General features: G+C 37.5%; 1 protein-coding gene across 3 annotated transcripts in view; it reads right to left on the bottom strand.

Moving 5' to 3' along the window:
• Positions 1 to 22244, bottom strand: part of REPS2 (RALBP1 associated Eps domain containing 2) — a 136042-nt gene that overhangs the window by 44705 nt on the left and 69093 nt on the right. For all 3 annotated transcript variants that reach the window (XM_087966984.1, XM_087966985.1, XM_087966986.1), the window contains exons 11-12: positions 16318 to 16360; positions 9816 to 9952 (exon numbers count right to left, since the gene is read on the bottom strand). In XM_087966984.1, the coding sequence (XP_087823110.1) occupies positions 9816 to 9952; positions 16318 to 16360 (180 nt within the window). The remainder of the gene's footprint in view (positions 1 to 9815; positions 9953 to 16317; positions 16361 to 22244) is intronic.

Consider the following 22244-nt stretch of genomic DNA (forward strand, 5'->3'; position numbering starts at 1 on the left):
CAGGTTGCTTCTCTCTTTGAAGTTTCCATCCATTATTTCTGACCCTGCTCTCTGGTATTTTGGAAAATAAGTTGACCCCCCTCTTCTTTGTGGCAGCCCCTCAAATACTGAAATTCTGGTATCTTTTCACACTTCCTTCTTCTTTTCTCTAGACTGGCCATACTCAATTCCCACAACCATTCATGTTTTTGTCTCCAGGCCTTTACTCATCTTAGTTGCTCTTCTTTGCACTGTTTCCAAATCTCAACATCTTTTTTGAAATGTGACCAAAACTGGATGCATTATTCCAGATATAGACTTACTAAGACTTTATAAAGTGGTCACATGATTTTGATTATAGACCTGTTTATACAATCAAGGATTGTATTAGCTTTTTTGGCTGCTGTAGCACACTGCTGGCTCATGTTTAAATGATCGCCCATTTGGAATCCACGGTCCCTCTCACATTTACTATTTTTGAGCCAGGTTTTGCCTACTCTGTACTTATGCCTTTTGTTTTTCCTGTTTATGTGTAAAACCTTGCTTTTCTCCAGATTAAATTTCATTTTGTTGGATAGGGTCCATTGTTCAAGTCTATCAAGATCTTTTCAGATCCTGAGCTTGTCTTCTGGAGTGTTGGCTATTCCTGCCAACTTAGTGTCATATTTGATGAGTTACCCTTCTATTCCCTCTTCTAAGTCATTCATGAAGATATTAAAGAGTGCTGGCCTAAGACGGAACTTTGTGGTACTCTACTGCTTACTTCCATCCATGTAGATGTAGTACCATTAAGGACTATTCGTTGAGTACAGATTGTCAGCCAGTTACAAATCCATCTGGTGGTGATGCTGTCTATCCCACATTTTTCTAGTTTACCAAGAAGTAGGTTATAGTCTGCCATAACCTACCAGCTTACTCTCATCTGCAAATTTGATGATTTCCCCTTCCGTTCCCTCATGACTTGCTGAAGTATATCAACAGCATTTCTCTGGTCTACTAATTTAGTCATTTTGTCAATGTATGAAATAAGATTGGTTTGACATGATCTTTTTTTAACAAACCTGTGCTGGCTACTAGTTATAACTGTATATGTTTCTAGATGTTCATGGGTGATTTTGGTTTTTTTTGGTTTTTTAAATTTTTTTCCAGTATCTCTTGTGGTTAGCCGGCAGCAGGTGCGGATGGTGGAGGAGAGCAGGGACTCAGATGAGGGGCTGGGACCATCAGGGAGTGGACTGCTGCCTTCAGGGATTGTGGGAGCTGGCAGCAGTGATGAGGAGGTTCCTGAGGAGCCTGTGCCAAGTGCGTGTGAGCGCAGGATGATTTGTAGAAGAGAACAGCAGGCAACTCAGGAGTAAGAATGCAACGTAATGGTCCCTCCCTCCAGGGAATATAAGCCTGGTTTCAAAAGGCAAAAACACTCTGAGGACCCAGCATTGTGTGTAGAGACTCTGGCTTATCTGAAGAATTCTGTCAAGGTTTTTCTGGTTGGACTAATTGGCTGCAATCTATCTTTTATCTACAAAGAAGTTATTTGTAGATTAAAGCTGTGAAGGTTTGAGTTGCTGCGTTTGTTTGAAATTTTCTTGCTGGTAACAGGGTTGGGTCAGAAGAGTATCTTCCCACGTATTGATGTTAGACTGATTGGTCTGCAGCTTACTAGGTTTGTTATTTTTCTTTTTGAAGCTGGGAACAATATCAGCTCTTTTCCAATCCTCTGGCAGTTCCTTGGTGCTCTAGGGTTTTTTAAAGATATGGTATAATGGTTCTGATAACATCTTCCAGCTCCTTTAGAACTCTTGGATGTTATCCATCAGGTCCTAGTCATTTATATTCATCAAGATCAAGTACCACTTTCTTACTTATTTTAATTTTTATTTCTAGTCTGTCTTTTACAGTTATGTTTTTGGTAAGTTGGGCTATAGTTTCTTTTTGCATGAAAACTGATGTAAAGAATGAGTTAAGCAGCTCTGGTTTCTCTGTTGCCTGTTACTTCCTTGCCATTTTCTTTTTTAGTGGACCGACTGTTTCCTTGACTTTTTTCTTGTTATTTATATATTGAAAGAAACTTTTTTTATTATCTTTGAGCTTTGTTGCAAGTTTTTGTTCATTCTGAGCCTTTGGTTTCCTGACTTCATCTTTGCAGATTTGGGTTATCTGCTGACATTCTGTATACTGCACACGTCAAAAAGAGGGCTGTGAAAATATTTACAGACTCCTCACATCCTGGACATAAACTGTTTCAACTCCTTCCTTCAAAACAATGCTATAGAGCATTGCACACCAGAACAACTAGATACAAGAACAGCTTTTTTCCGAAAGCCATCACTCTGCTAAACAAATAATTCCTTCAACCCTGTTCAACTATTACAAAGTCTGCACTACTATTACTGTTAATCTTGTCATCACTCCTTATCACCCATCCCCTCCCACTTGTGACTGTATGACTGTAACTTTGTCGCTTGTATACGATTTATATCGACTGTTTCCTAGTACGATTGATTGCTTATTGTACCCTATGACTATCATTAAGTGTCGTACCTTATGATTCTCGACTCCTGACGAATGTATCTTTTCTTTTATGTATACTGAGAATATTTACACTAAGACAAATACCTTGTGTGTCCAATCACACTTGGCCAATAAATATTCTATTCTTAGTTATGTGTTCCTTTCCCTTTTTTTTGGTCTTTTAGTTTATCAGAGAGATCTTTGTGCAACCATGCTGGTTTCTTCTTGAATTTTTTTAATTCAAATTGTTTGTCTAAAATAACAGGCAGGCAATTCAATGCTGTTAATGCTGAATCTTTTTTTTCCCTTAGATTGTACATTTTAATTTTTTATTATTTTATAATATATAATAAAAATACAAGAAAAAATAGTAGGAAAACAGGGAAAGAAAAAGAGAAGGAAAAAGTGTGGGGCAAGGGGGAAGAAAGAAAAAAAAGACATTGACTTCCGACTCCCTTTGGTACAGTAGAATAAGCTAGTAATATCAAACCTCAAATTTTTACTTTTACATAATAATATTATAAACTAGCCATTTCTACAACAAACCTATTAATTGGTAAAACCCAAAATCAAAGTTTCATTTTTTTCCACCTCAAGCATCCAGAAGTGGATTCCAAGTAAAAAGAAAAGTAATTGTATTTTTTTCTTTAATCAAAGCAGTCAATTTGGACATCTCTGCTAACTCCATCAACTTTTGCAACCATTCATCCATTGTAGGAATCAAAGTATCCTTTCATTTTTGTGCGTAAAGTAACCTTGCTGCCGTCAACATATATAACATCAAAGTTTCCACACACAAAAATTCAAGTCTTTTTCCATTAAAACCAGAAGAAAGGTTTCTGGTTTTATTTTTATATTCACTTTGTGAATCTTCTGTATTAAGTTGTGAATATTTCTTTGCTTTATCACACGTCTACCATAAATGATAAAATGTCCCTTCTTTACATTTACATTTCCAACATTCATCTGAAATACCTTTATACATTCTTGACAACTTATCTGGTGTTAATACCAATGATAAAATCTTATAACATTTTTTTTAAATTGTAATTTAGTGTAAACTTTAGACCTTTCACCCACATATTCTCATTGTTCCAGCATTACATTATATCCAAAGTTTCTTATCCACTGAATCATACAATGCTTTATATATTCATTCTCCAAATTCAAATTCAATGACAATTTATAAGCCTTAGCAATAATATGTTCATCACTACCATGCAGTAGGATTTCCAATTCATTTTTCAGAAAGTCATACCCATAACTCTTTTTATCTAATTTGAATCTTTCTTTCAATGGTAAATATGTAAACCAATGGCAGATACGTCCTTATGATTCTAACTCCTCTTTGGGTTTGAGGATAGGATCACCAAAAAAAAAAAATAAATTACTTGACCATAAGTCCATCTCTCTGGCTTCCCCGCCATTTCCTTTTTAAAAAAAAAGCTTCCTGGGGGGACACCGAGAGAGGCGTCTTCACAAAAAAACACGTATTTATTCTAAACTCTTAGGATGGCATGTCTACCAAAATGGTTATTAAAGTCAACATTTACTTTAACCTTGTCATAACATAAATAGTCATGCCATCCAAATCTTAATTCATGTCCCTCTAAATTGAGTAATCTTATTTTGAAGATTAACCCACACTTTTAGCCAGACCAAACATCAAATTCAATTCCAAGTCTGGTAATCTCAAACCTCTTCTTTCCTTAGCACCTTGCAGTAATTTCTATCTAATTCTTGTTTTTTTCCCCTTGCCATATAAACTTGGAGATATCCATCTGCATTGTTTAATGGAGTATCAGTTGCAAATATTGGTAATGTCTGAAACAGAAAGAGCATTTTTGGTAAAACATTCATCTTAATTACACAAATTCTACTCAGTAATGATAATTGCAATTTATCGCAATAAGTCTTTTTTGATATCATTCCAAAGAGGCACATAATTATTTTGAAACAGTTTTGCATTTGTATTTGCCAGTATAACTCCGAGGTAATTCCTCTTTTTCTCAACCTTAAAGCCTGACTTTTTAGACAATATGTCACCTCTGAGAGGTAATATTCTTAATAAGCACTGCTGTTTTCTGTTTATTTATTTTAAAACCTGCTAAAAACTGAAACTCATTTAATTTCCTCATCAAATATTCTACAGTATGTTTTGGATCTTGCAAAAATATAACCATGTCTTCAGCAAATGCCCTCAATTTACAAACTTCCTTTTTAACATTTATACCTGTTATTATTTTCTCATCTTGCCCAATATCTCTATTCAAAATTTGCAACACCAATATAAACAATAAGGGAGAATCCTTGTCTTGTACCCTTTTGGATTTCACAGGGTTTGGTTAAGTCCCCCATTAATAATAATCTTTGCTTGCTGTAATGTATAAATTACTTTAATCCCTTGGATAAAATTCTCCCCATGTCTTCATGTCCATGTCTTCCAAAACCTTAAACATAAAAGCCCAATTTAAATTGTCAAAGGTCATCTCTGCATCCAAGAATATTAAAGCTGCCAGTTTCTAATTGTGATGTTGTAAATATTCAATAATATTCAAAACAGTCCTCATATTATCACTTAACAGTCTTTTTGTCAGAAAGCCAGATTGATCTTCATGAATACATGCCTGTAATATCTTCTTTAGTCTTTCTGCTAGAATTGCAACAATTTTGCGATTCCCCCCGCCCCTAGATTTTCCCTATATCACAAAATTAAGTTTGCACTCTGATTGGTCTTTTGAATATATGGTATATCCAAACTCAGGAAACAGTTTAAAGACACAGCAAGAATTGTTTAACAATGTAGGAATTTACCATGGCTGATTTATTTATAAATTGCTGGAAGTGAATATAGAATTGAATTGCCTTTAATTTTTGAAGGAATACAAAAATTCTGCTTTCCATTAACTATTAAGTGTTCTAGGTCCCTTCTATTAAACAGTACCATGTTATGGGAATAGGAAAATGTACCTTCCATGTCCCAGCATCTGTTGTATGGAAGAGTCTTCCCTGAGTGTCTAATGGCTCCAACTCTCATTTCCAAAAGACTATTAAAACCTGGTTCCATTGAAATTAGCAGTCTTGTGTTTTTTTTAATTAAATCCAAAGAAAAAAATATCTAGACAGCTACTGAACTATTACTATCATTGTCACTACCACCACAAAACCTCCTATACTATACTAACCTATGGTCATGTTCTCTTAAGCCATATTTGGCAATGTAATTAACCTACAAAGAACCTGAGGAATTTGTGATGCATTATGAGGTACAAAAAGGTTCATAGGAATTAAAATGGGTTAAAGTTGTTTTAATAATTAACAAGAGTTTACTATCTTCAACAATACACTATTGTATCAATATGAAAAAGGTACATGCATGATATAATTTCATTTATCATTTGCATATTACAGGTAGGTTTCGAATTACAACCACAACTGGGCTTCAAAATTTCTGTTGTTAAGCAAGAAATTTGTTAAGTGAATTTTGCCACATTTTATGATCTTTCTTCCATAATTGTTAAGTGAATCACTGCAGTTGTTAAGTTAGTAATAAGATTAAGTGTGACTTCCGGTTTGTTTGTCATTGGAGCGGAATCCGTGATCGTGCACGGTTTCACCCTGAACTCACTTGTTGGAGGGTCCCGATTGGGACCAGAACCACCCTGGAGGGGTGGTGAAGAAGGGGGAAATTGCCTGGAGGGTTGAGGGGAGCTGCAACTCCCCTCCCTGACAGGAAAAACCCCTCCCAAAGGCAAGCTGTAGCAGTGGTCCTAAAATGGCCACCATGAAGACAAAGAACAGTCCAGAAACTAAGACTGTGCTGGAGTGGGGAAACAGCAAGTGGAGTGTGAACCAGGAAAAATACATGGATTTTGAGCTACCCTGGTTTTAAAAAATAAAGGACTATTTTGGAGGAAAGTGTGTGGAAGTGGCAACAAAAGAAAGTGAGAAGGAAATTGGATTTTATAAAATTGGCTTGAATTATTGTAGTGGATTAATTTGGAGGAGAAAATTTAAAAGAAAATATTTGAACACAACAAAGGTTTAGAAATTAAACTGGACAACTATTCGATTATTGGCACTTAAAGGGCATAACTAAATGCTGGAATTGAGTGTGTTGAAAAGAAAAGAAATAATAGCTAATGATTGAAATTAGCAAACTTGATCAAAGTACTATATTTAACAAAGAAAGTTAAAGTTAAGGAAGGAGTGGATTGTGGAAAAGACTCAAGAGTGCCACCTGATGGTACAGGAAAAATTTCAGTGACTCTTTAAAAAGTGCTCGGCCTTTCTAAGAAATTGGACTTTGGAATTTAAAAAAAAGTAAAAGAAACTCCATTATAATAAAATATAAATCCTGGAAAGTGATATTAGAATATTACAAAGGGGAAGATATTTGAACATATTGTCATAGAACTACCCAGTGACTGTGGGAAACAGTTGGGAAAGGGCAAACTAGAAAACTTGGAACAAAGTCTTAAGAACATTGATTGTTGAAAATAAATTTAAAAGGCATTGGGTGAAATAATATATTGGACTTTGGGATTGAATACATCTATTAAGGAAGAGGAAAGAAAAGGAAAAAAGGAGAAAATATAATGGAGGAATTATTTGTTGAAATAAGATTGGACTTGCAAGATATAAGGGAAATGATAAAAATTAAACTTGAAATGTGGAATTACATATTACAGAAATTAGAAATGGCGACTCAGCTTGTAGAAGAACAAAGAAAACCAGAGGGGGAGGAGTTTAACAAAGAAGCCAGCTTTGAAGAACAAAGGGAACAACAATTATTTAAGCAAAGGGAAAAAGGAAGTAAAATCAAAAAATTATGGTCTGATGTGATAACAAAAGGGAGAATGGTTTGAAAAATGAAAAAAAAAGAAGTAAAAAGCAAAAAAGGGAAGTACAAAAGAAAAATCAAAAGAGGATGGAGATAAGCTTAATAATTGAAATGAGAAATGGAGGGGAATAAGAATGGGGAAAAAAGGGAATTAAGAGAAAGGACCAGAAAATAAAGAGAAACAGGAAGCTAACAAGGATGAAAAGCAATTACATTGCTAGAAGACCGAGAGATAATGGGTGAAAAAAAAGATAGGGAAGGAGATTCTGCAAGATAATATGTTGTGAGATATAAGAATAAGTACTGAAAATAGATAAGTATGTAACTGATATGGGTTTTTTTTAGTCTCTCTCTTTTTTATTAAAGGATTATTACTACATTAGACATGGAACTTAATGAAATAAATATGGAAATGGGTGAATAGAAGAGATGAAGCATGAATAGAAGAGATGATTCCACCAGACTGTCAATTATTTGGAAGCCTGCACTCACAAACAAAAAAATCTCCACACCACTAGCCAGGCAAACACCTGGGCACAAACAGATTCCCCCTGATACCTCCAGCTCAAACACACCCCAACCAGGCACCCAGATGAAACCTAGCTTCCTAACAAATGATAGCCATCCATTTACTCGGAGCCAAGCTGCACTAAAAGCCTCCAATACAGGAACACAATGTTGCCAGCCAATCAAGACACAAAAAAAGCCACAAAACAGACAGAAGATATTAGAAACACCAATCAAGCAGAACACAGCAAACTCCAAGACCAATAAACACAGACCAAGACTCCCAACCAATCAGGAGAAAGAAAAAAACATTCTGGCACAGCAGTAGGCTAGCCCCAAATTTAAAACTGAAATAACTGTAAAAGTCTGACTCACAGACGAACACAATACAGAAGCCTGATGATGGCAGATGAGATTCTGTCGAAACATTGCTACAACTTTAAAAGCACAACTATAATGACGTGGGAAAATACCCGAACAAAGCTGAATACCATACATGTAAGTACCCGCGAAAACTTTATATATATGTGTGTGTGTGTGTGTGTGTGTGTGTGTGTGTGTGTGTTATATAGTAAATAGGGAGAATGGTAATAAGGTAGAATGAAGGTGGCTAGCAGCTCGAATTATTAACCAGAGGGGACAATTTTGAATTAATAAAATAAGGATTGATAAAATTGCAAATATGACAGAAAAAGGTAATATCGGAAATGAACATAGAAATGAGATGAGAATTTTAGATAACACTGTAAACTAAGATATGAGAATATCCTAAGAAAAACGAAACAAGTTATAATATGAATTGGAATTCGATAAGATAAATTTTATACTTAAAGGATAATGTAATATGAAATTGAATAGAAAATGAATAGGTAACTATGGTCATGTTTGTATTGAGATGTGAAACCTGGAACCATACTGCTTGCCAAATGAGATTTTTTTTTATTAAAAAATAAATAAAATTAGGGAAGAAATTGAATAATGAAATTACTAGGTATGTTTAACCGATATGGTGGTTGGCATTAGGAGAGAGTACTGAAATGTTGAAAATATGCAATGAAGGATTATGACTTAATGTGAATATGTGTATTAAGAGATATGATTGGTATTATTAATTTTGCCTATACTAAAATGTATCATATATTGATGCCACACTGTTAATGTATTGTTGTGTATATGTAGATTGAAATAAAAAACTTGATTATAAAAAAAAAAAGGTTGTTAAGTGAATCAGTCTTCCCCATTGACTTTGTCAGAAGCTCGCAAAAGGGGATCACATGACTCCGGGACACTGCAGCCATTATAAATATGAGTCAGTTGATAAGCATCTAAATTATCATCATGTGACCATAGGAATGCTGCAATGGTTGTAAGTGTGAAAAACAATCATGAGTCACTTTTTTCAGTGTTGTTGTAACTTTGAATGGTCACTAAAAGAACTGTTGTAAGTTAAGGACTATCTATACTTTGGCTAAAAAGGTCACTGTCTCTAGTAACTCCACTGAAATTCTTTGTGGCATTAGTTCTATTATGTTTCATTTATCTATTTAAAATGTCAACTACATTGCAGCTACCAAGGATCACCTATTTAAATACCCCATGTACTATTGCAGTATTTTAAAATTATTTTCTTTCAGGTTCTCTTCCCACTTTTAAAAATTATCGAAGAATTAAAAAGCATTTTTCTTGTATAGGTTATATACATTAATGTTTACCATACTAAACATAGAATTGATGCATTTGCTGCTACTACTACTTCTCATGATTGCTTGATATGGTACCATTTTTTTCAACAAAAATCTAGCTTTATCTTTTCAAATCCTTGAATGGGTCTTGGGGTTCTAGAAGCACACTTTAAAAAACACTGTACTACAGGAAAAATAGGGAAGATGTTTGGCAGATAAGAATTTAAACTGTCTGAATTTTTTAATACTATTATTTTAGTTTCTGGGGAAATTTAAAGCCTTCTACAGCTTACCTTGAGTGTTTTGCTGGAAAATTTTATTTAAGTCTAAAGAGGAGGCTCTGGAATGTGATTTTTGAGGTCGTGGTGGTGGAGCTGGTGGTTCTCCCCCTTTGTTCATTGTATCTTCAACAGATGTGCTGGAGTAAGACCTCAGAGGAAAAATATGAAATTGAAAAAAGAAAAATTATTGATGCTTTTTGCTCATACTACAAATAGTTCTAAGCACTCTTTTTTTCATTATACTATCATTCATGACTCATCAAAGATATATCTTATCTTTTATACAAGAGCTGAAAGAAATTTACATGATAATCCATTTTATCTGCATAAAAAAACATATGAGGTAGTTTTGCCCAGAATATAACAACTCGCCGCAGGACAATTCAAGACTTCTATTTAATTATTTAGAATTATTAAAAATTATTTTAATTTTTGTCATTCAGTTTTCATTTTGTCCCTCCTTTGGCATTATTTATTTAATTATTCTATTCCACAATTTCTTGGTATTAGTGTAATTCTTGTCCTGCGGCGAATTGACCATGGTAAGTTGTTAATGGTGAATTGGCTGTGGCAAGTTGGTCATGGCAAGTTGGCCATTGTGAGATGTCCTAGATGCAGTTTTGCCTAGAATGTACTATTGACCCAAAGTTACCTAATGTCTGAATCTTCTCAGTCCTACTTGTATATCATAAATACCTTAACCAGCATATCAAACTGTCTTACTGGAAACTAATTGTATATATTTATATATATATTGGAAGCTATTCATTAAATTATGATAAATCCCTACTTTTCTGTTTGGACAGTGCCCTGATAGTTTGCCTGAAATTGAACTTCTTTGTATGATTCAACATCTCCTTAATAAAGAATTGAAGAAATGGGTGCTTACAAAAATAATGTCTTCTTCTTAAGGATGACTGGTATAATAGCGGACAGGATGAGACTGTTCCTTAGAGTACCTGGAGTGGTGTTACTCCAAAGTAGGTCTTTGTTTTCAGGAGAATCAGGGTATATGTTTTATACATACAAAATGAATATACAGTATTTAATCATTTATAGAAACTTGCACATCTGCTTCTGACTTCTTACCCTCATTTTTTTAAAGATAACTCAATTTAGTATCTGGCAAACTGCTATGGGAAAGAATCTGTTTAAACTGGAAGTAGTAAGTTTCCAGGGAATACATACAAAAAATAAGAAACACATGAGGAACAATGGATTCAGAGAGCTGTGCCACTTTTTGTATTTGATACCAAAAATACTTTGGAGTGTGGAGGATTATGAATGTAGCATCCATCAAGCAGTTATGTCTTTTTCAAGGATTATGTGACTATACTTTGTAGCTGCTGCAAAATCATAGGAAAAGTCTGCTTTTAGGAGTTGCAGATATTGGGGACTTCCGGTTTGCAGGGCTTCAGCGGCAGGCAGGAATCCACGATCGTGCGCGGTTTCTGCCTGGGCTCACCGCTGGAGCGCCCCGAGCCAGCTGGCTTCAGGGCTAAGCCACCCTGTAGAGGTGGTGAAGAGGGGGAGACCCAGCAGGGTCGAGGGGAGCTGCACCTCTCCTCCTCAGCTGGCTAAACTCCCTTTCCTGAAGGCGGTAAGAGCGGCGGTCAGAAATGGCCGCCTCAAAGAAGCACTCAGCCAGAAAAGAAAGTGCAGGAGGAAGTTAAGAAGTGAAAGTTTTTGGCTGACTGGGACAAAAAGTAACAACTAAGGTACCCTGGAATTTAAATTTTGCAAAAGATACATCGCTCCCAAAGAAGAGTCGGAAGCAGCGAACGAAAGTGAAAAGGGAACGTTTTTTTTCCTTCACTCTCCTTCCTCACGCTGACAACGAGAAGATCTGAATAAAGAAATCGGAAAAATCCGCTTTGGCACCAACAGGTAATTAAACTGGAAATATAATTAAATGCCAAAGGGACAATAAAGATTTCTGAACACTAAAAAATCCTTTTTTTGCTATAAGTGGGAAGGGAGAGGAAAAGAATAAGGGCAGGACTTGGAAGGAGGAGACTGCTTGGAATTCAAAAGAATTTAAAGTTAAATCTTAACAAGACTTCTAAAGGATACATTTTAACTGGAACTTTGCAACTAAATAGTAACCCCAAGAAGAGAAAGTGAAAAAAGAAGAAAGTGTTAAAAGAAACAGCTTGTGTGTATTTGGATTGTTTGGTGACTTTGGGACTTTTGGAAATCATATTTAAATGACTAAAAACAATTGGGTGGTTGTTTAAAAAAAAACCCTACAATGGCATCACCTCTGGATGAACTGAATGAACTGAAAATCGAATTTAAAAAATATAAAGAAGAGGAACAAGAAGGGAAGGGCTCCTTTGGTTCCATTTTTCAATTCTTAGAAATGGCGATTGGTGTCTACAAGAAACAAGAAAAGACTGCACAACAAGAAGATTGGGACAAAGAAGAAGCCATTTTTAATGAACAAGTAATTCTATCTGGGGAAGAAAAGGGAAAGGGGGGAAAGAGAATGGAGAATCTAAGACCTAAAAAAAAGGCCAAAAAAGGGAAAAATAATGTGAAAAGGCGATATAATGTTGGAAAGCAACAGAAAAGGGGAATACAGAAGAAGGAAATGGAGGTGGAGACACAGTGGGGTAAAAAGGGGAGAGAGAAGGAAGGGAAGAAGGAAGGGAAGGGAAGTTACAAAGTTCTGGAGCAAGATGTAAAGAAACAGGATTTATTCAGAGATAATGGGTGAAAATTTAACTGAAAAAGGGATTCTGTAAAGATACATAAGATTGTATTGTTATATTTGTAATAGAAATAATGTTAGAAAATTGGAAACAACATATGATTAAAAAGTGGAATAAAATAGTTAGTGTAATTTAGTGAAATTTTTGTGAATAAAATAAATGAAATGAATTAAATGAGAGAATTGAACTAGGAAGGAATGGGAACATTTTAACTACTCAACGTTTGATAAAATATAAGTGAAGTGGGAGGGAAGTAATTATGGAAAGTTTATAAGTGTTTCCATAGAAGTATGATACTTATTTGAAAAGTAATGTGTAAAATGTTCAAGATTTAAATGAATATTAATATTAATTATAGAATTGAATTGGTATGGATTGTTATTTTAATTATGTTATATATTTATAATTTTTTCTTTTTTAAAAATACATTGTGTAGTTTTAGAATGTACCAAGCAGAATCCGAACGGAAGTTATGTATTACCGTATTTGCCGGCGTATAAGACGCGACTGGGCGTATAAGATCACCCCAACATTTCCACTCAAAATATAGAGTTTGTTATATACTTGCCGTATAAGACGACCCCCCACTTGGAGGCGGTGCCAGCGGAGTCCGGCCTCTTAGGAAGTACTTTGTTGCATGCCCAGATATGGTGCTGCCTGCGTTGGTGGGGAACTTCATATCGGGAGACCTTCCACCGTTGCTTTCCCTTCTCCCTTGCTGCCATGCCCGTCTTCCCTTTGCTTTCAAAGGTAAAGCGGAGTATTTTACAAAGCCTCCCCTGCCCGAGAGGCAGCCCAACCAACGTGGGGAAGCTAATTTCCAGTGCCTCTTCCATTCCTCCCGACCTCCCTACACTGCGCCTCTGACGCGCCGGTGCCTTCAGCCCAGCGACCTTTTCCACCTCAAAGAAAGGCCAGGCGGGAGCCGCTCGCAGCGGAAACAGCCACCACCCTTAGCCCGGCCTTGGGAGGGAGAGCCGAGGCGGGGTTGGCGCCCGCCAGCCCGTCCTTCCTGCCTTTGAGGCACCTGCACGGAGCGCCTCCGCGGCTCGGTTTCCCCTACCGGGGTCCTCCTTTCGGCGGGAGGGCTGCGGGGAAGGCGCTCGCCCGAGAGGATCTCTCCTCTCTCTCTCACAAGGTCAACATCTGCGCTGCAGAGGAGAGGCTGCAGCCGGTTCCTCCTGCTTGCTGAGTGGTGGGAAGCCGCGGCCCGCCCGTGCGAGATTTGGCAACGAGGGGCAGGAGGAGGCACGCACACACCGCGCTCACTTTCCCAGCTCTGCCCAACCCTTATGGCTCTGGCGCGGCCCTGGCGGGCAGCGAGCACCTCCCGCTGGACCCTCCGCTCATCCTGCCAGGGCTGCGCCAGAGCCATAAGGGTTGGGCAGAGCTGGGAAAGTGAGCCGCGGGTGTGTGCGTGCCTCCTCCTGCCCCTCGCTGCAAATCTCGCACTGGCGGGCCGCGCTTCCCACCACTCAGCAAGCAGGAGGAACCGCTGCAGCCCTCTCCTCTGCAGCGTAGATGTTGACCTTGCGGGAGAGAGAGGGAGAGATCCTCTCGGGCGAGCGCCTTCCCCGCAGCCTCCGCATGAAAGGAGGACCCACCGGTAGGGGAAACTGAACCGCGGGAGGCGCTCCGTGCAGGTGCTCTCCAAAGGCAGGAAGGACGGGCTGGCGGGCGCTAACCTCGCCTGCTCTCCCGCTGGGCCGGGCTAAGGATGGTGGCTGCTTCCGCTGGAGCAGCTCCCGCCTGGCCTTTCTTTGAGGTGGAAAAGGTCGCTGGGCTGAAGGGACCGGCGCGTCAGAGGCGCGCAGTGTAGGGAGGTCGGGAGGAACGGAAGAGGCCCCAGGAAATTAGCTTCCCATCGTTATTGGGCTGCCCTCTCGGGCAGGGGAGGCTTTGTAAAATAATTCGCTTTACCTTGAAAGCAAAGGGAAGACGGGAGCGCCTGAAGCCAAGTGTCTCCTCAGGGCTTCGGTTGCAGGGAGGAGCCCTGACTGGCCACACGTGACGACCGGCGATAAGACGCCCCCCAGTTGGAGGCATGTTTTTAGGGCAAAAGTCGCCTTATACGCCGGCAAATACGGTATATTAAGTGTTATAATTTTAGGGGAAAGATATAAATCAGTGATCACAGGAGAAATTTTGCTTAATGAGAAAATATAATAGACAGCTGAAACAGGACAGACAAAGAATATAAGTATGATGATTTGAATTGAGATGAAATAAATAAAATAAAATTAAGAAAGTTGAAAGAGGGGAGAAGTTATATAGAAAATGTAGAATGGTAATAAGATATGGAATGGAATATAAAAATGAGCATGAATTTGAATTTGTGTCTGCACGAAGAGATGTAACCCGGGATCAGGCTGCTTTCAAAAAAGATGTTTTATGTTTTTATGTTCTATGTTTTGTTTGTTTATGTTTGTTTTTAAAAATCAATAAAATTTTCAAAAAAAAAAGGAGTTGCAGATATTTATTTCACACATTTATAAGGTTTCTGACTTCTCAACCAATATGATTCCAGGAGGTATTTAACAAAAATAAACATTAATAAAAGCACACATCATTAAAAAAACACCAAAAGAAACAAAAGCAAAATCCAACAGAGAAAATGGTGAACCAAAAAGAATAATTAGAAGAAGCAGAAGAAGCAGAAGGGAACTCCACTGAACTAGACCCAAATACTGTTCACATTCCCAGGCACTTTGAAGACCCTTCCAAAAGTGAATTAAAAAGAGGCAGAGTTTAGCAACTGCAAGTCAAATAAAGCTGACTTTTGAAAAGTTGGGGCTAGAGTTATTTTTGCTTTGTTTTATTGCTTTCAAATCAGCCTTTACTCTTGGAAATGTGCATATTTCAAATACCTTGGATCACATATTTTGAACGGAAACTATATAGTGAACACAGGGATTTAATTTTCTAAAATATGTGAGAAGGAACAAAAATTAATCCACTAACATATCTATATCTGACACATTAAAACCATCTGGTTAAAAACTACATAGGTTGTCATTTAGAAACAATAAAAAGTATCATCCCAAAAAATACCTTATTTTGTTGATATTTATTTATTTTCTCTATTTAACCTTAATACTATAGGAAGGATAATAGAAAATATTTTCTGAATGACAGTTATCCACTTTGTTTATACAGTTTACCTTTCTTAGGCTTATAGTAGCTTCATTATATGCAGAATCAAGATAAAAAAACATTAAGTTAGGTATGGCATCCGTTGAAGATAAGAATTAGATGTGGCCTTTTTTAAATGTGAAAAGTATATAAACAATTATCACAAGGAACTTTCAACTGTATGTGTTTAGAAATGTATTTACCCCTATATTCTGTTTTTATTATATTATTCATAAATTTATTGTGACGCGTTTCCATTATTGTAAGTAGAATAAATAAAATCCATGCATTTCACAAAAACAAAACAATTATCTAGTAAACTATATCATAAAAAATTTTAGGCAATTAAAACTGCAGAAATAAAAGAGAAGTGCTGTTTACTAAATGAAATGCTTATTTTTGAGGAATGAATTCTATCTAAAACAGTTTATGTGATGTATTTTTATATCAAAGCTATTGGGCACAGAAGTTGTCAGTCAAAAGCATTCAAAAATAAATTAGTACCTGTCCGACAAATTCAATATAGTATTTGAAGGTCCACTTCAAAAGTATTATTTGAATTACTGTAATAGCTAAATATCTTCATCTAATTTAGAATTGCAATTTGATGCAAAAATACTAAAATAAATACTGATTGATTGATTGACTTTTTATTTTTGCTTACTTACCTGGACCTTGGTCTTGTTTTAAGTGTGTTTGATTCTTGAACAACTAAAATGTAAGATAATTTGTTAATAACACTGTGAGGAAATAAAACTATTCATAATATTAAATGATGCAACGGTATAACTCACTCTAAATATGAAGCTGCTAATGGATCTCAACTAAAGCCAACACAGTTCTAGGCTGCGTAAACAGAGGGATAGAATCAAGATCACGTGAAGTGTTAATACCATTTTGTAATGCCTTGATAAGGCCACAGTTGGAATACTGCATTCAGTTTTGATCGCCACGATGTAAAAAAGATGTTGAGACTCTAGAAAGAGTGCAGAGAAGAGCAACAAAGATGATAAGGGGACTGGAGGCTAAAACATATGAAGATCGGTTGCAGGAACTGGGTATGTCTAGTTTAATGAAAAGAAAGATGAAGGGTGACATGATAGCAGTGTTCCAATATCTCAGGGGCTGCTATAAAGAAGAGGGAGTCAAAGCTATTCTCCAAAGCACCTGAGTGCAAGACAAGAAGCAATGGGTGGAAACTAATCAAGGAGAGAGACAAATCTAGAACTAAGGGGAAATTTCCTGACAGTTAGAACAATTAACTAGTGGAACAACTTGTTTCCAGAAGTTGTGAATGCTCCAACGTTGGAAGTTTTTAAAAAGATGTTGGATAACCATTTGTCTGAAGTGGTGTACGGTTTCCTCCCTAAGCAGGGGATTGGTCCCTTCCAACTCTATTATTCTATTCTATTCTATTCTATTCTATTCTATTCTATTCTATTCTATTCTATTCTATTCTATTCTATTCTATTCTATTCTATTCTATTCTATTCTATTCTATTCTATTCTATTCTATTCTACATTTAGATAAAACATCACTTTCATGATAAAACTATTAGAAAATAAGATTCCTATAGTACAGTTTATATCCTATAGTACAGACACTATTTTGTCTTTGTTTCCTGTGAAACAAACATGGACATTGAATAAGGTCAAATTTGAATTAAATATTGTCTACAATTAACATGTAATGATACTGAGTTTTGGAACAGCAATTTTATAAGTGTCCAGACTTGAGCAAAATGAACTGAATTCTGTGACAATATTCCTTCTTTTTTCCCTTCCTAAAAAAAACCAAGGTTCTTTAACACCTTCATTGCAGGCAGGTGGTTAATTTACTTATTTTACTATTACCTCTAAGGATTTGCTACATAATAGCTTAACTGAAACACCATCATTTTGAAACCCTCATTTGGAAAAAAAAGTTAGCCACATGACACTCATTCAAGAAAATCTGGCAAAAAAGGGAACAAGAGGATGAGGGAAATTATTTATTAAAACACGATTAACTGGACGGAATTAATTATGTTTGTATTGGATCAGTGGTGGTATTCAGCCGGTTCGGGAGAACTGGTAATGACGATTTGGCGTGGGCCTCTGAACCAGTAGTGACTTGTGACTGGCCATGCCCCCACCACGCCCGCCGACCTGCCTGACACTTACCCTGCCCAGTCACTCCTCACCTCCTATGCGTCACACTGGGTCCTTGTGGCTTGCCTTTAACCTGCTTTCCCACATGGTGCCTGCGCCCCCAACTAAGCAGCTGTGATCTCTCTGCTCATAGGTAAGCCTGCGAGTCACACTAGCCCCCGCAAAGTTCCCAGATCTTGCTGCCACCAGTGCCCCCCCACCATTCCCGGATCTTTCCTGGCCCCAGAGCTTGCCGAGGCCCCCCATTGTCCCTGGGCTTGGCTAGCTGGCTAAGCCACCACGCAGCACTGTCCCAGCTCTCCATACCATGTGGCGACTGCGGTGCAGCTCTCTGGGAGAGAGGGAGGATGTCCCGAGGCTGCTGCCGCCACCTCTCACTTTCTTCCTTTTGTCCCCCAGGAGAAGGAAGAAAGTGAGCGGCAGTGGAGGTGCTTCAGGAGGACAAGAGGATGTCCCAGGACTGCCTGCCGCAGCAGTGCCACTGCTGCCGCTCACTTCTGTTGAGGTAATTCCCCATTAGGAGGATGAGCGCATACAGGGAGACGTATTTGAGAGTAGTGTTTGAATAATACACATACAGCACAGAGATACACTGTACAGTAAATGTAGGTTTTTACTTTCAGAAACGTTAAACAAAGTCCAAAATAAACAATCCAAAGTCATTCACAAGTTAAATCAGTTTTCAATCCAGGGATAATCCAAATATCAAAGTCCAGTGTCAAAAAACAGTTCAGTAACAGACTTACATTAAATCCAGTAATATCAGTCAATTAGAAGAAATGGAGGAACAGCAATACTTTCCAACAGAAGGAAACGGAGATACTCACTCAGACACACTCTCTTCTGAGACTAAGACTAAAACAATCCAGGTTTCTGGCTCCATCTTATGGCCGTTTGAAAAACCACACCCAATTGCAGTTTTTGCAATGTCTTAAAGATATAGTACTAAAATGTTTATCCTGGTTTATATATTTCTAACCCAAATACCTGTTAGGTGACTTATATTCCTAACATTCTCCCCTTTTGGGTAAGATAATATAGACAACCTTACATTCTAAGTCCATAATCTTCACAGCTAGCCTTATGCTTTATAGAGCCTTGGGCCTTTGTAAAATGATCTGCTTTATTGTTTTCTGACATACAGTATTCTAGCTTAATCATCTTACTTTGCACACATTGTCTCACATTTAAATATCTTAAATCTGTGTGTTTCGTTCTTGTTTTAACAGCAATATTTGAAGCCATCTGTATTGCTGATTGGTTATCTTCGTAAACAACAATAGGATCTTTTACAGCAATTCCCATATCAATTAATAATTGCTTATACAAAACTAAATCTGTACATAATAAAGACAAACATGAGAATTCAGCCTCCATTGTTGACAAACTTAGATGTTTCTGCCTAATAGACCTCCATCCAATCAATGCTTTCCCCAATAATACAGCAGTACCCGATGTAGATTTTTGTGTATTTATGTCTGTAGCAAAATCTGCATCAGCATATGCAGTTAAATTCAGTTCATTTTTAGGCTCCAAATACAATGCATAGTGCATTGTTTGTTTCAGATATTTTAACACGTTTAGCAGCTTGCAAGTGCCTTTCAGTTGACTCAGCATTAAATCTTGCTAACTGATTAACACTGTATGCAATATCTGGCCTTGACCAATTACTGAGATAAGATAAACTACCAATCAAGGACTGATAAATGTTCTTATCAAAAACAGGACTTTGAACATCACTATTGCTAAACTCCTGGCTCATCGGTGTTTTAGCTGGCTTACAAAGTTCCATTTTAAAACTTTTTAGTAATTGGTTAATTTTATCTGCTTGTGAGATCTTGTATCCTCCTCTAGTTCTATCTATCTTTAAACCAAGATATTGTTTGATTTCTCCTAATTGTTTTATCTTAAATTTCTTTTCCAATAGTGAAATTATCTCAGTAGCTTCTTGTTCAGTTTTAATGATTAATGCTATGTCATCAGTAAATAATAACAACAATGAAATCATACCATTACTTTCTCTTTTAAACAAACATGGATCAGCCATGCCAGCTACAAAGCCTATCTTAGTTAATTCTTTAACTATACATTGGTTCCACTCATATCCTGATTGCTTCAAACCATAAAGACTCTTTTTCAATTTCCAGCAATCATTATTATCATCTTTGATACCTAAAGGTTTCTTTAAATATATAGTGTGTTGCAACGGTGCATGCAGATATGCTGTCTCTACATCCAAATGATTTACAATGTATTTCTCCTTAGCTGCCCACACTAATGCTGCCCTTAATGTAGTAGCCTTCAGACTAGGTGCAAACACCTCATCATAGTCATTTGCTGTCTGATTGAACCCGTGTGCTAGTAACCTGGCTTTATGGGTAACAGTCCCATCTACACCTGTCTTTAGCTTATATATCCATTTACATCCTATGGCACATTTACCTGGTGGTAACTTAACATTTTCGTACACATCCAGTTTTTTTAAAGATTCTAGTTCCTTATCCATTGCTTTCTGCCAAGCAGCCTGGTCCTTAGCAGGATACATTTTCAGTTCACTATAATTACTTGGAACTGTATTCACTTGGCATACAACACTAGCCTGAAATCTATCAGGTGGTCAAGTTACTCGGGTTGAACGTCTTGGTAATACAGGGCTAACTGGTGGACTTTCCTGTGCCACCTGCTCCTGTTCTTCTACCTCCTCCTGTGCCTGTTCTCCTACTTCCTCCTGTGCTTCCTCTTTAATGGCTATTTGTTGTTTACTGATATCTTTAGGGACTATTTGGGTGTCAATAATAATATCATTGCTGGATGCCTGTTCCAGTTTATCCCACCCAACGTGCTCGAGAAATTTTGCACTAGCACTACAATAAACATGAGCTGTGCCTTGATTCCAGAATCTAAATGATCTATGGTTGGCCTCATAACCCACAAAAAATAACTTCTTAGCTCTATGTTGCCCTTTCAGTCTTACTTGTGAGGGAATATGCACCCATGCTGGAGCTCCAAATGTGTGTAGGTAACTTAAATTTGGTTTTCTGCCATGCCAATGAGTGAATGGCAATTCTCCAGTTGTTGTATTAACTACATTGTTTAAAACATGGTTACTACACATTATGGCTTCACCCCACAGTGTTTCAGGTAAACCTGAATCAGATAACATAGTGCGAGCCATGGCTTGTAATGTTTGCCCTCTTTGTTCTACAAACGAGTTATGTTGTGGTCTGTAAGGTGCAGAACGTTTATGCTCAACACCAGCCAATTTCAGCATAGTTTGGAATCTTTTGTTAACAAATTCAGTCCCATTATCAGTTACTAAAGTAATTACTTTACTTTTCATTTTTCTCTCAGCAAACCTTAGCCAGTTAAAGAAATGTTGGAATGTTTCTGTTTTGTTTTTCATAAGATAGCAGAAACCATATCAAAGTATCATATACAGAGTGTTCAACAAGAGCTCTGCTAGGGATTGAGTGTTCTCACCAATCAATTCCCTAACAATCTGTTGTTGAGGCTGAGAAAGTTTCCAGAACAGAATGAACTGCAGTAGACTGATGAATTGGGGGAAAATAAAAAAACCTGTCTGTTTTGTGGATCAAAGCTTGCTAGATTCCAATTCATTCTGCAGCAGAAAGGCTCCTTTCATAGTGCAAACTATATCTATTCATCAATGATACAATGCAAAATAAAGTATTCAAAACAGATTAAAATAATTTACATTATACAGATGCCTAATTTATTCTAACAGGAATGAAAAAGTGACTGCAATAAAGAGAAATCATACAACAGCAATATTAGCAGTGAATTTGGAATTGATGACTACAACCTGAATAATTTTTTGGGCCAAGCAAAGGCAGAATTAATAATGATACTTTTTGTACCCTATAATAGCTTGTTTAGCATAATTATAACTCATATTTCTCCCAAAATAGTCCTTTGTATGTGTTTGAGTAAACTACCCGTGTTTCTCCAAAAAGAAGACCGGGTCTTATTTTCTTTTGACTCCCGAAAAAATGGTTAGGCCTTCTTTTTGGAGGGTTCTAATTATTGACTCACCTTGTGGTAGTGGCACCGACAGCCCCACCCAAGAGCCCGCTGCTGGCCCCTCTTCTTCTAGGAAGCTTGCCACCACTTGCACGCATCACCCCGGTCTCCCTTTCACCTTCAGATACCTGCCAGAAAGCTCTCTGCAGCCGTTAATAGAGCTCTGGATCAATCCGGAGCTCTATTATCAGCTGCAGAGGGCTTTTTGGAAGGCATTTGCAGAGCTCTATTATCAGCTGCAGAGGGCTTTCTGGAAGGCATCTGAAGGCAAAACAGAGGCCAGGGTGGTGCATGCAAGTTGCAGCAAGCGGCCGCAGAAGGCAGCGAGGCAGGTGTCGGGGTGTGCTAGGCCTGGTAAGTAGGGCAGCTCCACCCCCATCCTAGCTTATTTTTTACCTGTGTG

This window comes from Notechis scutatus, chromosome 5, assembly GCF_049901735.1.
Source record: "Notechis scutatus isolate UNSWTSFEM ecotype Mainland chromosome 5, rNotScu1.2, whole genome shotgun sequence".
In the NCBI taxonomy this organism is placed as follows: Eukaryota; Metazoa; Chordata; class Lepidosauria; order Squamata; family Elapidae; genus Notechis; species Notechis scutatus.